The following is a 19,292-nucleotide window of genomic DNA, read 5'->3' as shown; positions in this document are numbered from 1 at the left end:
TTGCCCTTTTATCTGCTTTATTTCATCATAAATCGTCGTTATGGTTTACCTACAGGGGAAGAATAATGACAATTGCCAATACAAAACCAATAACGAACAGAACAACAACTCAATTAGGGAGATGTCAAGAAAGAAACAAGACTTTACAGTGTCTCCGTCTCTCGGTTTCTCGAATTGAAAATTGCTCTCCCGTTCTCGGTCTCGGCTAGTTAAATATAGAAATCGAAAAAGTATGTGAAGATACATATATTTCATATATCCCGGTTTTCTAGGAGATTTCGTGAGAGAAGAAATAAGTACTCTTCTATCATGTTTATTTTTATTAGTTTTGTTACGTAACATCACTTTTCTTCCTAGTCGCGGAAGAGTGACCATTACATGAAATTAATGACGAAATACTCAGACACCTGTGACAAGGACGGTACTCAAATCCGGGAACTTTGGTGACGAGATCAAAGGTCGACCACTTAATGAGCTTGCCCACTGAGTCTGCTTAATGTTGCTTGTGTCAGGTAATTCGAAAGAACTGTCAATATCCCACATTCATTATCATTTGTTTCATAATTTATCTTATTGATTTTATTAACCTGAAGTCGAAGAAATAGTTGAAAGGCAATAATGCAAGATTGAATGTCTCTGATGTTACTTCGTGCCGAATAATATGACGTGATACTATGATATGAATATATTAATAATATAATATGCCTAGTCATTCCATTGATTGATCCCAATTGCGCACACAAAATATGGTATAATGTCCACTCCTAACCAACCTCCGTGGCGGAGTGGTTATAACAGCGCGCTACGACAGCATGGACCCCTGGTTCGAATCTCGGCTTGGCCATGGGTGTTCTTGGTGAGTGTCCGTTAATCAATGTCATCATATCATCACTAATTACTCATCTTCATCGTCGCTATTTGCCAAAAGTGAAAGAATAGCGACACTAAATAACAAAAATCCAATCAAATGGAACATCTTCACCGATTTAATTCTATACCGTAACAAATTCCCAGTTTTTTACTGCATCTTGCTTCATTTTACAGCATCTCAATTGTTTTCCGATTCGAAAAAAATTGGAGTGTTGAGCAGTTGATTGTGCATTGTTTCGTTGTTTGGATTGTTTAATTAACGTCGCATTAATTAGTTTTAGACCAATCGTGACAGAGGGAATCGAGAGCACAAAGGAAGGGGAAAAGACAAGTTAGAGGCCACGGCTCTCTTTAAAGGTAGCATTCCTTGAACACGACTGAAGTAACTGCAGAATATTATGGATAAAATTTGTTTCGCTTTTTCCTTTTATTTCTGTTTCCGTTATTTTACTTCGCTTTTCTTCTCTTCTTCTTCTTCGTTAATCGTGTCGGTGAGGAAGAATTAGAAACTCGTGAAATGGACGATGGTACAAAAAATGCCTCTCCCACGGTTCGAAACTGTGACCACAAAATATTGTCTTATTTTTAAAATTTACGCCAAATATGGTTTCACTCGTCTCTTTCTCAAGGCCTTCCATTGCCTCTCCGATGGCGTAGTGGTAACGTCTTCGACATGTAACCAAAGGCTTCCGAATTCAATACCAGATAGAGGAACATTTGGTTCGGATCCCACTTTAATCTGTAGGTCCAGTGCATAAACTGGACTTAAACCATTAGCGTGTGGCATGTGGCATGTGATGAGAACCATCATTTCAGTGAACCTTCTTGACAATGACTAGTATCACTCGAAAAATATTTTCTTACGAGTAGATCTTGTTAAGAAACCAGTTGCTGAAATGTTCTTCTTGAGGCCACGTAGCACCCAGCTGTTGTTTGTTGTTGCTGGGGCATGAGTCATGTGACTCATGCTATCAATGCTCAATCCTTCCAGAGAACTCAGATCCACCAGACAAACTTAAGCGAATAATTTGTTATTTGGGTTGCATAAACAACAGGCTTTAAGACGTTACGATATTCTAGGTCCCGTGGCCCAGGTAATTCTTTCTCCGACTGTACAGTTCACGGGGCCAAGAACAGAAGTACGCAAGTGTACAGCTCGCTGTACAGATGGTTGCTGACTAGGTCACGTGATTTCCGCACTCGTTGTTCATTGGTTTAAAATCACGGAAGTAAAGCCAGCAACACAGGTTAAATATATCTTATGCGCCAGAAAGTTGTTTGTTAAAGTTCTTCTAATGTGTGGAAATGTATGTGTACGAACATTTGAAAATGCTATATGTTTCTATGGTGAAAAACAAGTGTTTAAACCGTGGGGAAAACAACGAGTACTCAGATTTATCTACTGATCGTATTTGGCGCTGCAGTCGAAGTGCAATTCGAAAGACGTGTACTTCCAGTCCACGACTTGAAGACCGCACTCCAAGACCATACTCGGAGGATGCTCGTTTCAAGTACGGTCTTGCAACTTTCGGACACGGTCTAAGTGGATGGCAAAGATTTTATTGGAATGATAGGGCTTCGAATGACAGTAGCAAAGAATATTTATGCACGCTACTACTTGTAATAATATGCACAAAATATATATCAGGAAATTTACTATTCATCAACTGGATCTAGTATCCTTTTTGTTATTCAATAAATATTCAATTTATTTATTTTTTGACATTAATTTTCTTGCCAGGATAGTTGTTTTTAAACAAATTTTGGCGATGTTAAGCATACTTAAGCTAGATAATGAATACGTGCTGTTATACCTCTATTCTTATACCATCTTTTTACATATTCATGTAATAATTACAATACAACATTTACATTATTATTATTATTATTTCTGAAACCCTTGGTTCACATCCTCCGAAATGTATTTCTAGATACATGTCTTTATAATTTACGTAATTTAGAACTGCATAATATGTATTCATGTCCAGATATCAAGAAGACTTACATGGGCAGGCAATGTGGCAAGCACGAATGGGTGAGGAAAGAAGAGTTTGCAGGATTCTTGTTGGGAAACTTGATGGTAAGAGACTTGTAGGAAGGCCAAGGCCAAAATAGGGACAGATAGAAGGCTTGTTTTGCTGCAGCTAAACACTTTCGGGTTTAAGAATGCTAGAGAGAGGGTTAGTTATGTCGGACCACACCCAATGTTCCTCAAATCCCCTAAATTCTTTCCAAATTCCCATTTTATGTTTTTTTCTTGGCATTGAATTTACCTCAGCTCCTAAACGGCCTTAAACATGCAGATGGAACATTCTGCACACACTGCGTTCACCATACTTACATTGTGGAGTGCCTTCCATCATGCACATAAAATCTAGAACTACAGCATGCTTGTCTGACTTACCAATCTCACGGAACGACGGAAGCTGCTGCCAACAAGTTACAAGACTACAGGATCCAGAAACGCCATGGCATTTGCACGTGACCCGCGTCCGCCTGATGACGGCCTGAAATAGAAGATATGGTTACATTAATTAAGGAGTAAATCATGGTTGAACATAACTTCAGATACTAAAGCATGCTGGAAGGCAGAGAAAAGATTATGTGCAGCCCCTTGGTACGGACAAAAACCATTACTGCATTGCACACCAAACCAAATGTCCACTAACTAATCCTGGGTCATTACTTCTGAATTTCTGATGCTGTGAAATCAGAACAATTTTATCGCAATTTCCTTCATGTTATCATATAGCCAGTTTGAGCATGATGATGAGGTAAGATTCTGGGTTTGAAGACATTGCAAGGTGCACATTGCTAAGCAACTGCTGGTGGAATGTATTAGTGTTGGCAATAATAAAAAATGAACAACAGAGTTTTTGCTAATGTTTGTTGAAGTTATGTGCCCTAGCAACGATCTATTTCAAGAAAGAATTAGGTAGTTACTTGAAAATAGTTTGAGAATCATACAAACCATTTTCTGAATTCAATCCACACAAATCATGCTTTTATCATGTCAGTGGTACAAGAAATGTAAATGTATAGACTGGGATCGGGTCATTTATGTACTAGGCAACACTTATTCAGAATTGGAATAAAGAACAATAAGAGATGCGAATGTGGCTGTCAATTCAGATGTTCGGATGGGTCATTTGTTAACATTTAGGAGGTATAACATACAATTGTAAAGTTGAACGTTTTTGAATCTAATGTCTGTAAAATAGGGGGAACAACAGATATTTGTAATGTAAAGAAATTATGTATAGTTTATATGTACATGGACAAAGAACGGCTTAAAAGCTGTTAGGTCTAAAATGAAGGAATGAATGAATGAATACATAAATGAAAATAGTCTGTCGATAGATATGCGATTGGTGCAGAGCACATCCAGCTGCTAACACTTGGTGAAAATCTGTTTCTCAAACATCCTGACAGCACAAAACTTAACCCTCCTAAACAACTTACATGCATTAGTTTCACAATTAGAATTCTAATAAAGCCAGGTTTAGGACTAGCAACCCATTTTCGCGCCATGTTAGCAGCTGGATGTGCCCCGAATCCAATCCCTGTCGATATCGGTGTAGATAAAGCGAATCATGGACCATATATTCAGTTTTGGCTTAAATGTTTTCTGTTAAAACACCCTAGAGTTCTATGTAGCATGGCATCACATTTTAATTGCTCGGCATCTCCTATAGTCGAGTGGATATTTCTAGAAAATATAGAACGAAAGAATATTGCAAAATATTGGTAAATTCGTATTTACCACTTTTACCTAATCGCGTCGATGGAGATGAATGATGATTATGGATAGATACAAACAACACACAGAACATACACACGGGAGTATACAGGCTGTGAGTTGATTGGCCCACCCGAATACAATTTCTAGCGTGTATTGCATGGAAGACATGTTGAAATATACTGGTAATGACATTTACTCTAAATCTCTAGCTTATATTTTCTGTTCAGAGATGGCAGCATTGTATCATATTAATAGTCAGCATCAAATAACTCCAATATTAATTCTACAGTGTGAAAAAATCATGAAAAAATGGGACATCAGGCTGGTTATAAGTAAAATATATTAGATTTTAAATGAACCACAGAAGATGTATTAGCATATACGAATTTTGATTAGTGTTTCATTGAGAGTTTATATTGATAGTTCAATTTAATTTTGGTAAAAGCATGAGCAACATCAAGAAAATACTAAGATATATAGAAACAGCAAGCAGAAAACTTCAAACAGCCAAAACTACAATGGAAAAAACGATGATAATAGTAGAAATAGTCCTCAAGATGATCGACGATGGACTCTTCTAAAAGAACAAAGATACAAAATCAGATAAGCATCCACGCATTCAATGCTGATGGCATCCTAGATCAGAAAATCGAACTACAACACTACCTGGCAGAACACAAAGTAGACGTAGCCCTACTTTGTGAAACATTTCTAAAACCAAGACGACAACTGAAAATTAACAACTATCAAGTCTTCAGAAAAGACAGAATAGGAGATAACAAAGGAGGCCTGGCAATCCTCGTCAAAAAATCCTTTCCAGTGGAAGAAGTGGACATTCCTCAACTTACAACAATCGAAGCGACAGCAGTTAAGATCTTGACTCCTGGCACACCACTAATAGTGATAGCAGCCTACAAGAAACCACCTCTACCACTACATGCGACAGACATCCAAATTCTTGAAGCATTGGGCCCAAGGATAGTACTAGCTGGAGATCTTAATGCAAAAAACCCATTATGGAACTCAAAAGTAGACAATCCAGCCGGAAGACAACTTGAGAGAGCACTTCAGAACTCACGATTCATCATCACTGCACCAACTGAGCCCACGCACTACCCAAAAGGAAGAGCGCCGGGAGAGCCAGATGTCCTAGATGTCGTACTCTTGAAAAACATAACTTTGCTGACAGGACCATATGTACATCAAGCACTAAACTCTGACCATCTTCCAATGCACTTCGTCGTCCAGCATAGAAGCATCATACATGAGAAGACAGGGAAAACAAAATTTAACACAAATTGGAACCAATTCACTCAAATGCTGGCCGAAAACACTGATCCCACACAACAGATCAGAACAGCGGACGAGATAGACAGGGCAACGAACAACATCACAGTCTCAATGCAGGAAGCAGCCAGATATAACACCACTAAAGAAGATATTAATTTCAATGAGACAACAGCAGACAGAAAACTTCACGCGCTTCTGCACATCAAGAGATGGGCCCGCAAAAAGTGGCAAGAAACACGCTTCATCAGATACAAGAATCTTTGGAATGAACTAACAACTAAAGTCAGAGACCACCTACAAAGGACGAGAACAGACAAGTGGGACAAAACATTCCAAGAGAATCCACCCAATCACAGAGACTTTTGGAAGATAGTGAAAGGCTGTACAAAAACAAGTACCACAACCGACACAAAAGTATTAGATGCTGGCAATACCATCACTTTCGATCCGCAGGAGCAGGCAAACATAATGGCAGATCATTGGGAAAGCCACTTTATGCCCCATAACGATCCACAAGACCAGGAATTTACACAAAGAACAGAAGAGGAAACGGAAGTACTGCTGCACAGTCCTCCATCAACCAGTCCCAGACTTACCACTCCGAGGGAGATTCAAATGGTCCTGAAGAAAATTCCAAACGGAAAATCTCCAGGCCTGGACAAGATAACTCCAGAAATGCTTAAGAAGATACCAAGGAAACTGTTAGTGCTTATCACTAAACTGTTTAATGCAATCCTACTGACAGGCCATTTCCCAGAAAGCTGGAAAACATCAAAAATCTGCGCCATCATCAAACCAGGAAAGAATCCAAGAACACCAAGCAACTATAGACCGATAAGTCTGTTATCGCACTTGAGCAAGGCCATGGAGAGAATAATATTGAAGAGACTTCAAGAACAAGTGGAAGAGGCACACATCCTACCTACCTTCCAATTCGGATTTAGATCGGCCCACAGCACAACAGGACAACTTGCACGAGTGGTGGACCACCTCACTACAAAGTTCAACAGAAAGAACTATTCCGTTGGAGTCTTTCTGGATGTGCAAAGTGCATTTGACCGAGTCTGGATAGCAGGGCTAATTCGCAAGTTATTCCAGATGCCAATACAGGATACGTACATACATTTATTAGCAAGTTACCTCAGAGGAAGAACATTCATCTCGACATTCCAAGGAGCTACAGCTTTAGCCAGAAACATCAACGCGGGAGTTCCCCAAGGCTCCACCCTGGCTCCCATACTGTACGCCCTATACACAGCAGATATTACGATAGTTCCAGGATGCTTCCCAGCACTCTTTGCGGATGACTCGGCCTTCTTTGCATCCAGAAGACAACTAAAGTTCTGTTACACAACATTAAGAAGACAGCTAGAAGAATTCGAACGCTGGACAACGAAATGGAGAATCAAAACCAACGCCACCAAAAGCATAGCAGTTATATTCGCCAGAAGGAGAAGACAAGAGCAAGAAACATTGAAGCTCTTTGGACAAGACATCACAAACGCCAGGAAAGCTAAATATCTAGGGCTAACACTTGACAGCGGACTTACGTTCAAAGCTCATATAGAAGAAATACACCACAAAGGAAATCAGAGAATAGGAGGACTTTATGCAATCTTCAGAAATCTCCAGCTGTCATTGGACACAAGGATAAGCCTCTACAAAACTATGATTAGGACTGCATTACTTTATGCAATTCCAGCATGGCATCATGCTGCGAAATCCTACATGGCAAAACTACAGATAATTCAAAACAAAGCGACAAGAATAATCAGCGGCCATGATAGATACACAACTAATCAGCAAATACATGAAGATCTCGAAATTGATAAGATGGAAGATGTCATCAAAAGACTAACTGCAAAGTTCTGGAACGAACTAAGAGGACACCACAATCCCGCAGTAAACCAGATCGGAACTGCGGCATTAGGACGCCACACTCACCGCACCCCACGGCCAGAGTGAACTTCAAGCAAAAAGAAGAAGAAGATAAAAACCTCGAGCGACAGTTGCAGAGGAAATCAAAATAAGATCGCACAAACATGAAAGAAACTGGGGAAAAATGGAAATAGAAGTCAAGGAAACGGCACTTCACAAAGAAAAAGTCAAGAAAATGCAACGTGCAACGTGCAACGTGAGTATTAACAAAATTTGTATGACGCAATTGAACTTTGCGAACACTTTTCTTAGGTGTTATAAACCACATACTATACTATATCCAGTTTAAGAAGAACCGTCTGGTGGGGAAGACAACGTACTCGAAAGTGATGACTATCGATTAATACGGATATTGATGTGTAAGCTCGATACTTAAAATGCGAATCGACTTTTTTCATTGGAATGCAATATAATAAATAAAAAATCAATAATTAAAATTGTTGTGTCTTGTCTTGGATTGAACAAGAGGAAATACCAATAAAATATTCTAATTTCTTATAGATTTACTAAATATATATGACATTGGGTCATTTTCTGGTTTTCGTAAAATTCAAGACAAGAAACATTTTAAATCTTACATTAAAAATCTTAATTAATACTTCATTATTGTAATTGATTTCTGGATTTTCTATTTACATTGGCGTATAATAATTGAAATCCACGTGATATGCAATGATATTAACAATAATATTACCGGAATACTTCCCCTTTCACTAAAATAACAAACTACCCGTAATAGCCCCCGTGGCGGAGTGGTTAGTACATCGCGCTACAACGCCAGGGATCCCGGGTTCGAATCCCGGCCTGATCATGGATGGTTGTGAGTGTCCATTCATCAATTTCATCATATCATCACTCATCCCCATCTTCGCAAATTAGCCAAAAGTGGCACAAAAAGCGAAGTAAAATAAAGTAAATCAATCAAACTACCCGTAACGCAATACATTTACCAGAGAAGAAATATTGTACTGTGGAGTTACAATGAAAATTCATCGTATGCAAAAACAGAGGAAGAGTAATATTTTGTTCTTTAAGACTGTGAGAAACTGACAAGAAAGAACCATAAAAAAGTTATGGTACTGGGTACACCTAAAAAAAGAAATGGTGCGGTAATGCATGAAAACTGCATCAAAATGATACGAGAGCTGGTATTGGCGTTCTATGTGCGGTTATCGCGTTGGCTGGTCTACTTCGCGTTGCTGCACATCCTCAGAGGCGGATCACCAGTTGGAAAGCCAATAAGGGATTACTGGTGAAAGTTATGCATCAGAGAAGGCCAAGATGATTTTTTGTGTGAGCGTTCAAATGTTAATCTCTACTTCACAGCGGTCATCTGTCAAGCAAAGAAACGATTTCGCATGCCCGCTTGGCATTGCACTCAAGGCAACCAAGAAGGTAATGAGATCTGAGAACCTGAGTGAGAAATGGACGTCCGTCGCCGAAATAAGCAAAGATTAAACGTTGAGCAAGACATGTGGCAAATGAGCTTACAACACGAAGAGGTAAAAAAGAAATCCTGAAAAGTCCTCAAGTTCCAGAAGTCTGGGAAGAACAAAAAACCCTGGTACCTACAACCTTCTAATGGTAGCCAACGAAAGGCGTAGATATTAGCGTTTACAATGGGTGGACCCATGTTGAGTCGAATCATTTGCAATGCCTCCACCGGTAATGGATACTCATAATTAAAAAAATGAGGGGCGAATTCTCTTTGAGCAGAGCGTAACCAATTCCTCTCTCTCTCTCGTGGGGAAGCCATCAGCCTTTTAATGATTGCAAAGGTTCTTGTACTTGTGACGCTTGTTGTTTTGTTTTGCTTCCTCTTTCGGCAACTCTTATTCCGTGTACCGTCATCAAGCGCGAGGGATCGTGATGCTAACAGCAGTTCTTTGGTTGTGATTCGAAAAAAAATCATAGCCTTTGTGCCACGGAACAACAATTTGCAGAGGTGCTACCGCAGAGGAAATTCTTCCGTCTAGTTTGGTAAAAACAGGAGAGCTTTTCGATGAAACAGAATGTCGGCTTCTTGTCAGAATACTACAATGAAAAGCCTAAGTGTTTTGTAGCCCGTTCACTTACCTCCACCAAGTGCCTCCTCGATGGCGCAGTGGTAGCGTCGTCGCCTTGTAATCAAGGGGTCCCGGGTTCGATACCCGGTGGAGGCACATAGTGGTTCGGATCCCACTTTAAACTGTAGGTCCAGTCCCGATTAGCCTTACCGTGCGTAAAGTGGACTTAAAACACCAAATCAATCAATCAATCAAAACTTACCTCCAAGAAACTGACTTGATTAGAATTAAGCTTTTACTTTGGGCGGGGGAGTGCCCTCTCAGTGGCGTATTTGCGATTTCATTTTGGGAGGTATTTTTTTATATATGCAAATGTGTATGTTACCAGTTAGTAAGTTATTGCCTTGCGGTTCTAAGTATCTTAGAACATTGGTTCTAGCTTAGGTCATTAAATATAATGATAACATAATACCTACTTTAAAAACCCTTAGTATATTCACATTCTAAGATAACACACACTCATACACAGAAAGAGCTGTGAAACATTGCCAAGTTCAAACTTAGCGTCCACCTAACCTACCAACAAGTTTCTTGTGAACACTTTAATACTTGTAAAATATCAGATCAGCACTATCCCATGAAAACTAAAGTGGACAACAGTTTGTTGATATCTTGGCTCGTTGAGGTTGGTCAGTTGCTGCATGCTTTTCGTCAGGGAAATCTTTGATGACTGGGCCATTGATGGACACGAATGATTTTTCAATTGGGTTCGTTACATAGTTAACAAACGATATACTGTACGCTTTCAATTCAATTTTCTTTGAGAGGAATAAAAATATCCCTGGTAGGGATAAAAATAATTTTATTTTGCCGGGGATAAAGTTTTTGTGGGGAGAAAAATAACCGACAGGGCCAAAGTTAATCCGCTCACTGCAAATATGGGGGCATTTGATATCGCCAAATAAGGAACGTGTGACGTTTGTAAAGACATTAAGATTGCGAAATATGCACCTGCACAGAAAGTAAAACTCTTTGATGCACCAGAAACGCACTAAATGCACTAAAGTGTGTTTTTAAGCCTTTGCCAAGAATCAGGTTTACTCTTTGATGCATCTTTGTATATCGTCTGTAAAGGTAAAGCCAAAGTGCATAAGGTGCAAGTGAGTATTTCCTTGTATGTTAAGCTGGACTTCAATGCGTAAATTGATGCATTTTTTGGACGCACCTTAAAAGTTCGGTTTGAGCTACGGACTTTATGCATTTTTGTTTCATCTGATTCATTTACTTCATTTGTATGTGTGGAAGGTTAGTGAATTCACCATCTGTATGAATTTCTCGTCAGCAAAACCTAGTAAAAAGGGTTTGTTATCACAAAATGCAAATGTTTCCCACTAATAAAAAGTCGCATAAGCGGTCGACTCATAATTTTGCCACCAAAGATTCGACGTTCGAATCCTGACCTGGGCAGTAACCCTTCGTTAATTTCATCTGATCATCATTGATCCTCAGCGTAGCGATTAGACAAAACTGACAGAAAAGCAACGTAAATTAAGACAAAAAAAAAAAATACGAAGGAAAAACATGAAAAAACGTGTAAAAGATGGTAGAGACAGAACACGGAAATGGGTGATTGTAGATAAAAGAATCAAGCTTCCCCTGAACATTTGCCGTGAAAGCATGTGGGATAATGTGAAGGTGGCTCAACACAGTACAATATCGAGCATTTGTGGAAGTAATGAGATCATTACCCCTCTCAGCCTCCATTTACCTCTCAGATTTGCCTACAAGGTACCCATTTCAAAGAGGCTGGGTGAACTCCAGAGCTGCTCAATGTAGGGATGGATATTAATGGAAAAAATCCACCTAAAATCACCCACCTCGGGAATAGAGATCTGGTCGCCCATGATAATCAGTAATAGTAATAAAAATAAGAAAGACGATATTGACAACAAAAATAAAAATGGAACATTAATGTCTGAACAACGTGGAGAAATGGACTAAAAAACTTCAAACTTAAATATCGAAGGATAACATTGGTAAAAAGGGTAAATTCTTCTCATAAATTCCAAAAGATGATACGTAAGTATGTATCACAGAAAAAACATTTGGCACTGTCAGTAACCTCGTGTGTTGTGGTGTACGAAGAGTGTGGCATCCGGATATGAGTTGCTCACAAGGCGTTTTCGCGCACACGAGTAGTGAAAATGGCCTCTATCTGCAACATCGGCCGTGTAAAGAAAAATTAAGGGAGGGGCGATTGCGAAACGTAGAGAAACAACGGAAAAAGTCTTTGTGTGAACATGCAACGAGCGTGACCAGCATATCTTCAACTAACAGCACACAGCTACATCACTAGATAGCAGAAGAAGAAAGACACAATTTTAAAACAATGTTTCCTCAGTCTATTAACAATATATAAACAATTAATCTACACTAGCATGTCATAATTTACTTCATAGTTGTATGTATTAGACAGGTTTGGATCAGGGAAGCTTGAGGTGGAGCAGGGAGCTTCCTGGGCGTCCACTACTGTATAAGAGGCCTTCATTGGGGAGGAGAAATCGTTTTGAAAATGGTCGCAACATAACAGTAATGAATGAAATATGAGAAATAAGGAACCTAACTGTGACAAGCCTGAACTTGACCAACCCACCAACACTCTCACACACACACACATTATATATGTGTGTGTGTGTGTGAGAGAGAGAGAGAGAGAGAGAGAGAGCAACGTTCGGTGGGGTATCTGACTACCACGCGGGAGACCTAGGCTCGATTTCAGGGGGAAAATTTCTAACAGTCTTTCTGTAAGGAGCTGTTCCAGGGTTTACGTAACCTATAATAAATATGTACCTGAGGACAATGGCGGCCGGAGCGTGATGCTGACCACATAACCTCTACAAACGGCCTAGATTGTGAATGTGTGGGGCTTCTACCTTCATATCCCCCATATGCCTTCACGGCATGTTACAATGCGTAGGAGTAGGTATTTCTACTTCATTTATATTAAACGTGTGTGTGAAAATACACACACACGCACACATAGTATAAAGCCTCACAATGTTACCACCAGGCTTTTTAAATGTATAGATGCTGAAAATATGCTCTGATACGCTCCACGGAAAAATATGTATAAGTATGCAGAAACAACAGCACGTACGTAAATGTTCAAAGAACACACTGTGGATGCAGCATAAGTTTCCATCAAATATACTACAGAAACATTCACTCTTAATGCAGAAAGTAAATAAATAAATACAATTTAACTTATACAACTTCAATTCAAGTCTACTACAAACCTGTATATTTTTCTAAACCTGCTATGCAAGTTAAATGCAGTGGAGTAACTGTTTGCATTATAAATGAGAATGCAATTAAGAGAAATTACTTCTTAGGATCGAATGACTTAAGATATTGATTTATCGGCAAAGGAGCAACACCACAAAGTTATTGAGGCAAGTCAATATCAATTACCAGCACGTAATAAATTATCTCGGGTAACATACATGATACGTAATGCCAAGTAGAACTTTCCTGAAGTATTGTCTGGAATTACATTCATCATCTAACCCTGACAGCTACTACTCATTACTGCCAAGCTGACATCATTCATTGAGAAAAATGTCCGACTCCTAGTGGATCTAAAATATGAAGGCGTTAATGTGGTTGCCAACCTACGACAGAGTAAAGCAACTAAATGCACGGCCATGAAAATAGGCGTCTGGGCAGAATCGCGCTGGTGTCACATGGGAAAGCAAAGCGAGAGCTGGACAAAAGTCGCTGGTACCTGCGCACTCTGTGGCAACGTCAACCGGGCTGCGTTGCCAAGTTCGACCGTCAGACCGACCTCTCTCCGGGCACTTTTGTATCATCCCTGACCATTCGAGAAAATACTGCCAGTTTGTATCACATGGATTACAAAGACCACTCTACAACGAGATATTTCCTTCTCTTAAACCTCCGAACACACGGGGTTGTGCTCCGACGTGGCAACAGCGCGAACTTCTGCCACCCACCTCATTTTATGGCCGTGCGTTTAGTGACAAAATAGTCGTGTACGAATAGATTTATGTTTATAATGTCATTGGTTAAATCTCAACTATTTGTTTATAATATTACCATTTTCATTTTTGTAGGCATAGGCGTGCGCAGACTAATTTATTGGGGGGTTGGCTATCTGGACAATATCAGCCTAATTGTCGTAACTTTATGTTCCTTTTCACAGAAACTATTAGGTGTATGAAGATGAAATTTTAACATTATAGTCTCTAAGTATTCGTTATCACTTTAGGTTCATTGCAAGATAAATCATCAAAACAAAACTTCGTTCAGCTTACTGGATAAAAAGAACCTCACATAATTACGGTTTGTCATTAAACCACTATTATTATCACTTTATAAATTGCACAGAGCTCTTGCATAAATCGATTTGAATTTCATTTTCTTGTTCGTGCGTTTTTTATTGCTACTGCAATGTTCTTGTTGTGTATAAATGCAAATAAACATAAAAAAACATTGTGAATTGAAAAATGTTACATTAGCAATCGAGGCTGTGCTCGAGAGGGATAAGTGCGATTTATAAAGTGAAAAACATATTCATTGTGTGATTATGTGATTATTATAGTAAACAATATCACATTGTTTTTGGGGGGGGAAGAGAAGGGGCATCTCCAATGAAACGAAATGCCTTACTTTTTAACGCGGATATTATTTTCAGTATTTTGAAAGGTTCCTCTCTCGCTTCATTTCATTTCCTCCAATTCCAGGGGAGGTCTTTCCTATCAGCATATGCCAACAGGTGAACAACTAGGAAGAGCGACTCATAGCGTTACGCAAAATTAGGAAGGATACTTAACAAAACTTGCAGGGTTAATGTTGAGGGAAAACGCTCAAAATAAAATAAAACCAAATATCGCCCTTTTGAAATCATGGCTTAGCTGCATAACTGGGAGAGACCTGCACTCGATCACCAGCTCTGAACTTCGAAGGAGACGAAGAAAATTGAACGGAAACATCCATCGAGACACTTTTGGCTGCTCTCTTGCTGAACTAGGCTTCGTGGCGGTTCCTCTCTCGAACCTTTAGACCACCCTCTGTCGTCAGCGTCCTCGAGCACCAATCGCCCTCGAAAAAAAATCATAAAAGCGCAGCTATAACAAAAAAATGAAGAAGACAAAACGTGCATCCTCATCTTTACCTTCCTGTTTCCTTCAATCAACTTTCAATATCCAATTTCATCTGTTTCTTCACCTCGGCTAAAACCCAGTAGGCTAATGGGATACTCTGACCCCTCTCAGGTACGGGAATGGTACTAGACGTGCATGGGGTATGAGGCTTCGACTCTTTTAATTTATGTTGGCATAGGCTACGCGAAAGGAGATTAGATAATGAACAACGTCTGTTTCTGAAGAAAATCTGCGTCTTCAGTAGGATTCTATATGGGCAATTATTTTCCTGAAGATGGTTTATTTTTAAGACACTTTTATAAATTTAAATCTTAGTTACAGATTTCAATAAAACATAGGACTGAACAGATTTCCTTCTTATGATGAAATCGATGCAACTCTTGCAATTTACATTACATTTACTGAACATGGATCAAGCTGTCATATCAGTTATATAAAGACGACCAGGCGCTTGCTTGGAACTTTATGAACGCTCCCTGACAAACCGAAGTATAATTTTGACATGACTGGCGAAGGTTTTGAGTATTGACTCCGATTCAATATAAATTGGACATTATGGTCTGGCTTCAAGAAATATGCAGAAATACAAACTGCTATAATTCGTAAAATATTAGACATCGACTTGATATCGGGTATGGCAACATGTTAGCATGTTCACAGGGCGAAACCTAACCATGCCAGATATCAATAATGAATAACCTGATCAATAATAATTAATAATCATGGAGACGAAATAATCTGAACTTATTCTTTCGTATGGTGACATGTTAGCATGTCCACAGGGCGAACCTACCCATACGACAGAATAACTATGTCTCCAAGTTCATTTGAGAACGAAGACTGAGTTCTTGAACCCTCCCATAAAGGGAGCTGAGTATTTAAGATGTTAATCCATCGGAGTCGGTGATGAAAATGCCCCCGAATTAGGTTCCGAAGCTGTATTTATACCCCCGCATGTCAAGCAGAGCGCCTCCCGTGACACAAAAGATAAACATAGCTACAGCTGTGATATGCAGAACTAATTTGTGTATAATGGCAATATTCTAAAGATTAAACAGTATGTTCCATAAGGTTCATTTTTCTATGTCTAAAACAACAATTATGATCCTTGAAGTTTCTATAATATTCTCTAATACAAAGTTGTCACATTCTTCAAGAAACTTCTTTCCCATGTCCATAAGGCTTATATTACTAATAACTTCAACATAAATTTAGCTCTTATGACTTTCATAATACGGGGTGTCCCGAAAGTCCCTTAACAGCCGTCCTAGAGACGTGTAGTGCAGAGATTGACATGATTTGAGTATATAGTAATACTGTATGGGTAGGGGGAACATGATTGCTGTGGGTGACCATGGCGGCGGCCATCTTGGTATGGGAAGGTATATGTGTGGCACATAATTTTAGGCTAGAATTGCATCAGAAACAAGAATATGTAGTCAGTTTTCAGATATCTTTAATCTGTGAAAAGTTATTGATGCAATGTTGAATAAATGATGACGTAGCTTATGATAAAGTATGAAAATTGTGATAACTGATATCATATCTCTTTTGTTGCAGGTGTAAGTGACAAAGAACATGATGTTATCCAATGAGGAACGTATTGAGATCATCCTCATTTCCGCCGAAAGGAGTTCACGGGACATTGCCAATGACTTCAATCAAAGACATCCGCTTAGGCCGCCAGTGTCGCATGTTAGTGTGGCCAATGTGATGAAATGGTTTAAAGGAACGGGTGCAGTGCACGATAGACGTCGATCGGGAAGACCAAAAACAGCCACGGATGAAGAAACAACAACGGCAGTTCTGGCATCATTCGTGAAGTCACCCAAAAAAAGTATTCGACTACTGTCCGCCCAATGTAATGTTAGCAAGAGTTCGATTGGCAGGATTATGCAAGAACACAAGTGGCATCCCTACAAGATGCAAATGCAACATCATCTCAGTGAAGATGATCCTGATAGGAGGGTGGAGTTTTGTGAGTGGTGTGTCGTGCAACTTGAACGTGACCCTGACTTCTGGCGAAACATTCTGCATAGCGATGAGGCATTTTTTTTATACCAATGGTGAGGTCAACCGTCAAAACATACGGTATTGGTCCTCTGAGAACCTGCACTGGGTAAATCCGGGGAACGTGGTTGGGCCAGCAAAAGTTATGGTGTGGTGTGGAATTTGGAATACCAAAATCATAGGTCCATTTTTCATTGAGGGGACATTGAATGCAGAGACCTACCTGCAGTTGCTACGCGATCTTGTCTTACCTTCAGTGTGTATGCCGGATGGGTCTTTCCCAGAATTTTTTCAACAGGATGGTGCACCACCTTATTATGGGAACATTGTTCGGCAGTACCTTGATCTCCAATTTCCTGGATTGGCAGACGAGGGCCAAGGGAGTGGCCAGCCAGGTCCCTGAACCTTATACCTTACTCCCCTTGATTTTTACTTGTGGGGTCATCTTAAGGCCATGGTTTATGCAGTTCCAATACGTGATAGCGCGTCACCTTCGTTAACGAATCACTGAGGCCTATGCCGCTATCACTCCCGAAACTCTTTTGAATGTTCGGCGTTCATGGGAGACTCGCTTACGGATGTGTTTACGCGAGCATGGCGAACACATTGAGCACATTTTGTAGCACAATAACTTTTCACAGATTAAAGATATCTGAAAACTGACTTCATATTCTTGTTTCTGGTGCAATTCTAGCCTAAAATTATGTACCACACATATACCTTTTCATTTAAAAAATTTGACCTCCATCCAATATGGCGGATACCAAGATGGCCGCCGCCATTGTCACCCACAGCAATCATATTCCCCCTACCCCTACAGTATTACTATATACTCAAATCATATCAATCTCTGCACTACACGTCTCTAGGACGGTTGTTAAGGGACTTTTGGGACACCCTGTAGTTTGATTCTAAAACTGAGAACACACATTTTTGACAAATTGTCAACAATGAAAGATTTTGCTTTCAAGAAGCTTGCAAATAACAAACACGGAACTTCTCGAATGACAAAATTATGTTATTAGGTCAACTATTATCTTTCAATATCTTATCTTTTATAGCATTTTACGAAATCAAAATAATTAAGAATAATATTAAATATGACCGAATCTTTGATATGGTTCGTGAGGATCATATCAATTTTATTCGTAGTTTCTACATTTGTTATTTTTCGAGGACATATTAGAGGGGGCCCAGGCACTCTGGCACCACTATGGGCTTCCGAAAAGGGAGAAGGGTGGGCGACGGCCCCCTGGAAAATGGATGTTACCATAAACTTAGATATTTAATTTCAGTCACAGTAATTTATGTTAATTATTGGAAGGGTGTTGCAGGAACATGATAACTTCAAACTGAAGAAATGTTTTCTGAGGGGCAACACTTTTAAGGGGGGAAACATGCCTCGTTTGCACCTCTGGGAAAAATTACCTTGCTTGGCTCTCCCTGGAAAAAATCCTGCGGACGTCATTGGGCCCACCTGTATTTGTAGGCCAAAAGTACAAATAATAGTTATCACCCCCTTTTCTCCCTTAGAGATTGAATCTCGGATAATCCCTTCTTAGATGATGCTTACGTCACAACAGGAAGGCACTCCTACACTTTCAGGCATCTAGGTCCATTGGCTTGGACTGTGCGTTGATAAGTCAATGAGGATAAACTCTCTTATACAACGTTGTTTATGAAGATATTGCAACAACAATAAAAGTTCACATTATAATGTTAAGCAAAACTTTATATCCCGAATATCTAGAATTTTTCATTTTTGCGTGAACTCTAATCTACTCCACGGGAGAACACTTGCTCCCAAAATTCCTCATTATAGGAATCGCCCGAGCCGCGACGGTTGCCGTCCGACCAGTGGGATGTTGTTCGACCGGCCTCGGCAGACGGGTTGACGACCTAGCTTTGTGCGAAATCTTCTTCAAGGAGGAAAGGAAAAAAAAAGAGGGGGAAATCGCTTCTTTTTAATCATTTCCCTTTTATTTTTGCTCGCCGTTCGCTTATGCTAATCTGATTGCTGTTTTTAGCCAATCGCAGGTCGTTGGTGAGACAACTGGATAATAACTAGCCATGTGTTGCGACACAGGTTGACTAGCAACTGGAAGGGGGCGTGATATTGCCCTTTAGAGAAACAAGTCCGGGATGATGAAATTCTAGAGGCAGTAAGATGACACCAAGGTGAGGATATATGTGTGTGCAGGCCCAGACCTAACACAGTGAGCCCCTATACACAATTTCAGTTTTAACTTCTAG

The 19,292-nt window shown here is 39.7% G+C and overlaps 1 protein-coding gene across 3 annotated transcripts in view; it reads right to left on the bottom strand.

The window, feature by feature from the left end:
• LOC145995247 (protein Wnt-5b-like) overlaps nt 1-19,292 on the bottom strand; it is a 966,808-nt gene that overhangs the window by 76,269 nt on the left and 871,247 nt on the right. For all 3 annotated transcript variants that reach the window (XM_083131817.1, XM_083131826.1, XM_083131834.1), the window contains one exon: nt 3,275-3,377. In XM_083131817.1, coding sequence (XP_082987943.1) covers nt 3,275-3,377 — 103 coding nt within the window. The remainder of the gene's footprint in view (nt 1-3,274; nt 3,378-19,292) is intronic.

This window comes from Lepisma saccharinum, chromosome 1, assembly GCF_977018435.1.
Source record: "Lepisma saccharinum chromosome 1, izLepSacc3.1, whole genome shotgun sequence".
In the NCBI taxonomy this organism is placed as follows: domain Eukaryota; kingdom Metazoa; phylum Arthropoda; class Insecta; order Zygentoma; family Lepismatidae; genus Lepisma; species Lepisma saccharinum.
Note: the sequence above shows the minus strand (reverse complement) of the source record. Positions and strands in the feature narration are given on the sequence as shown.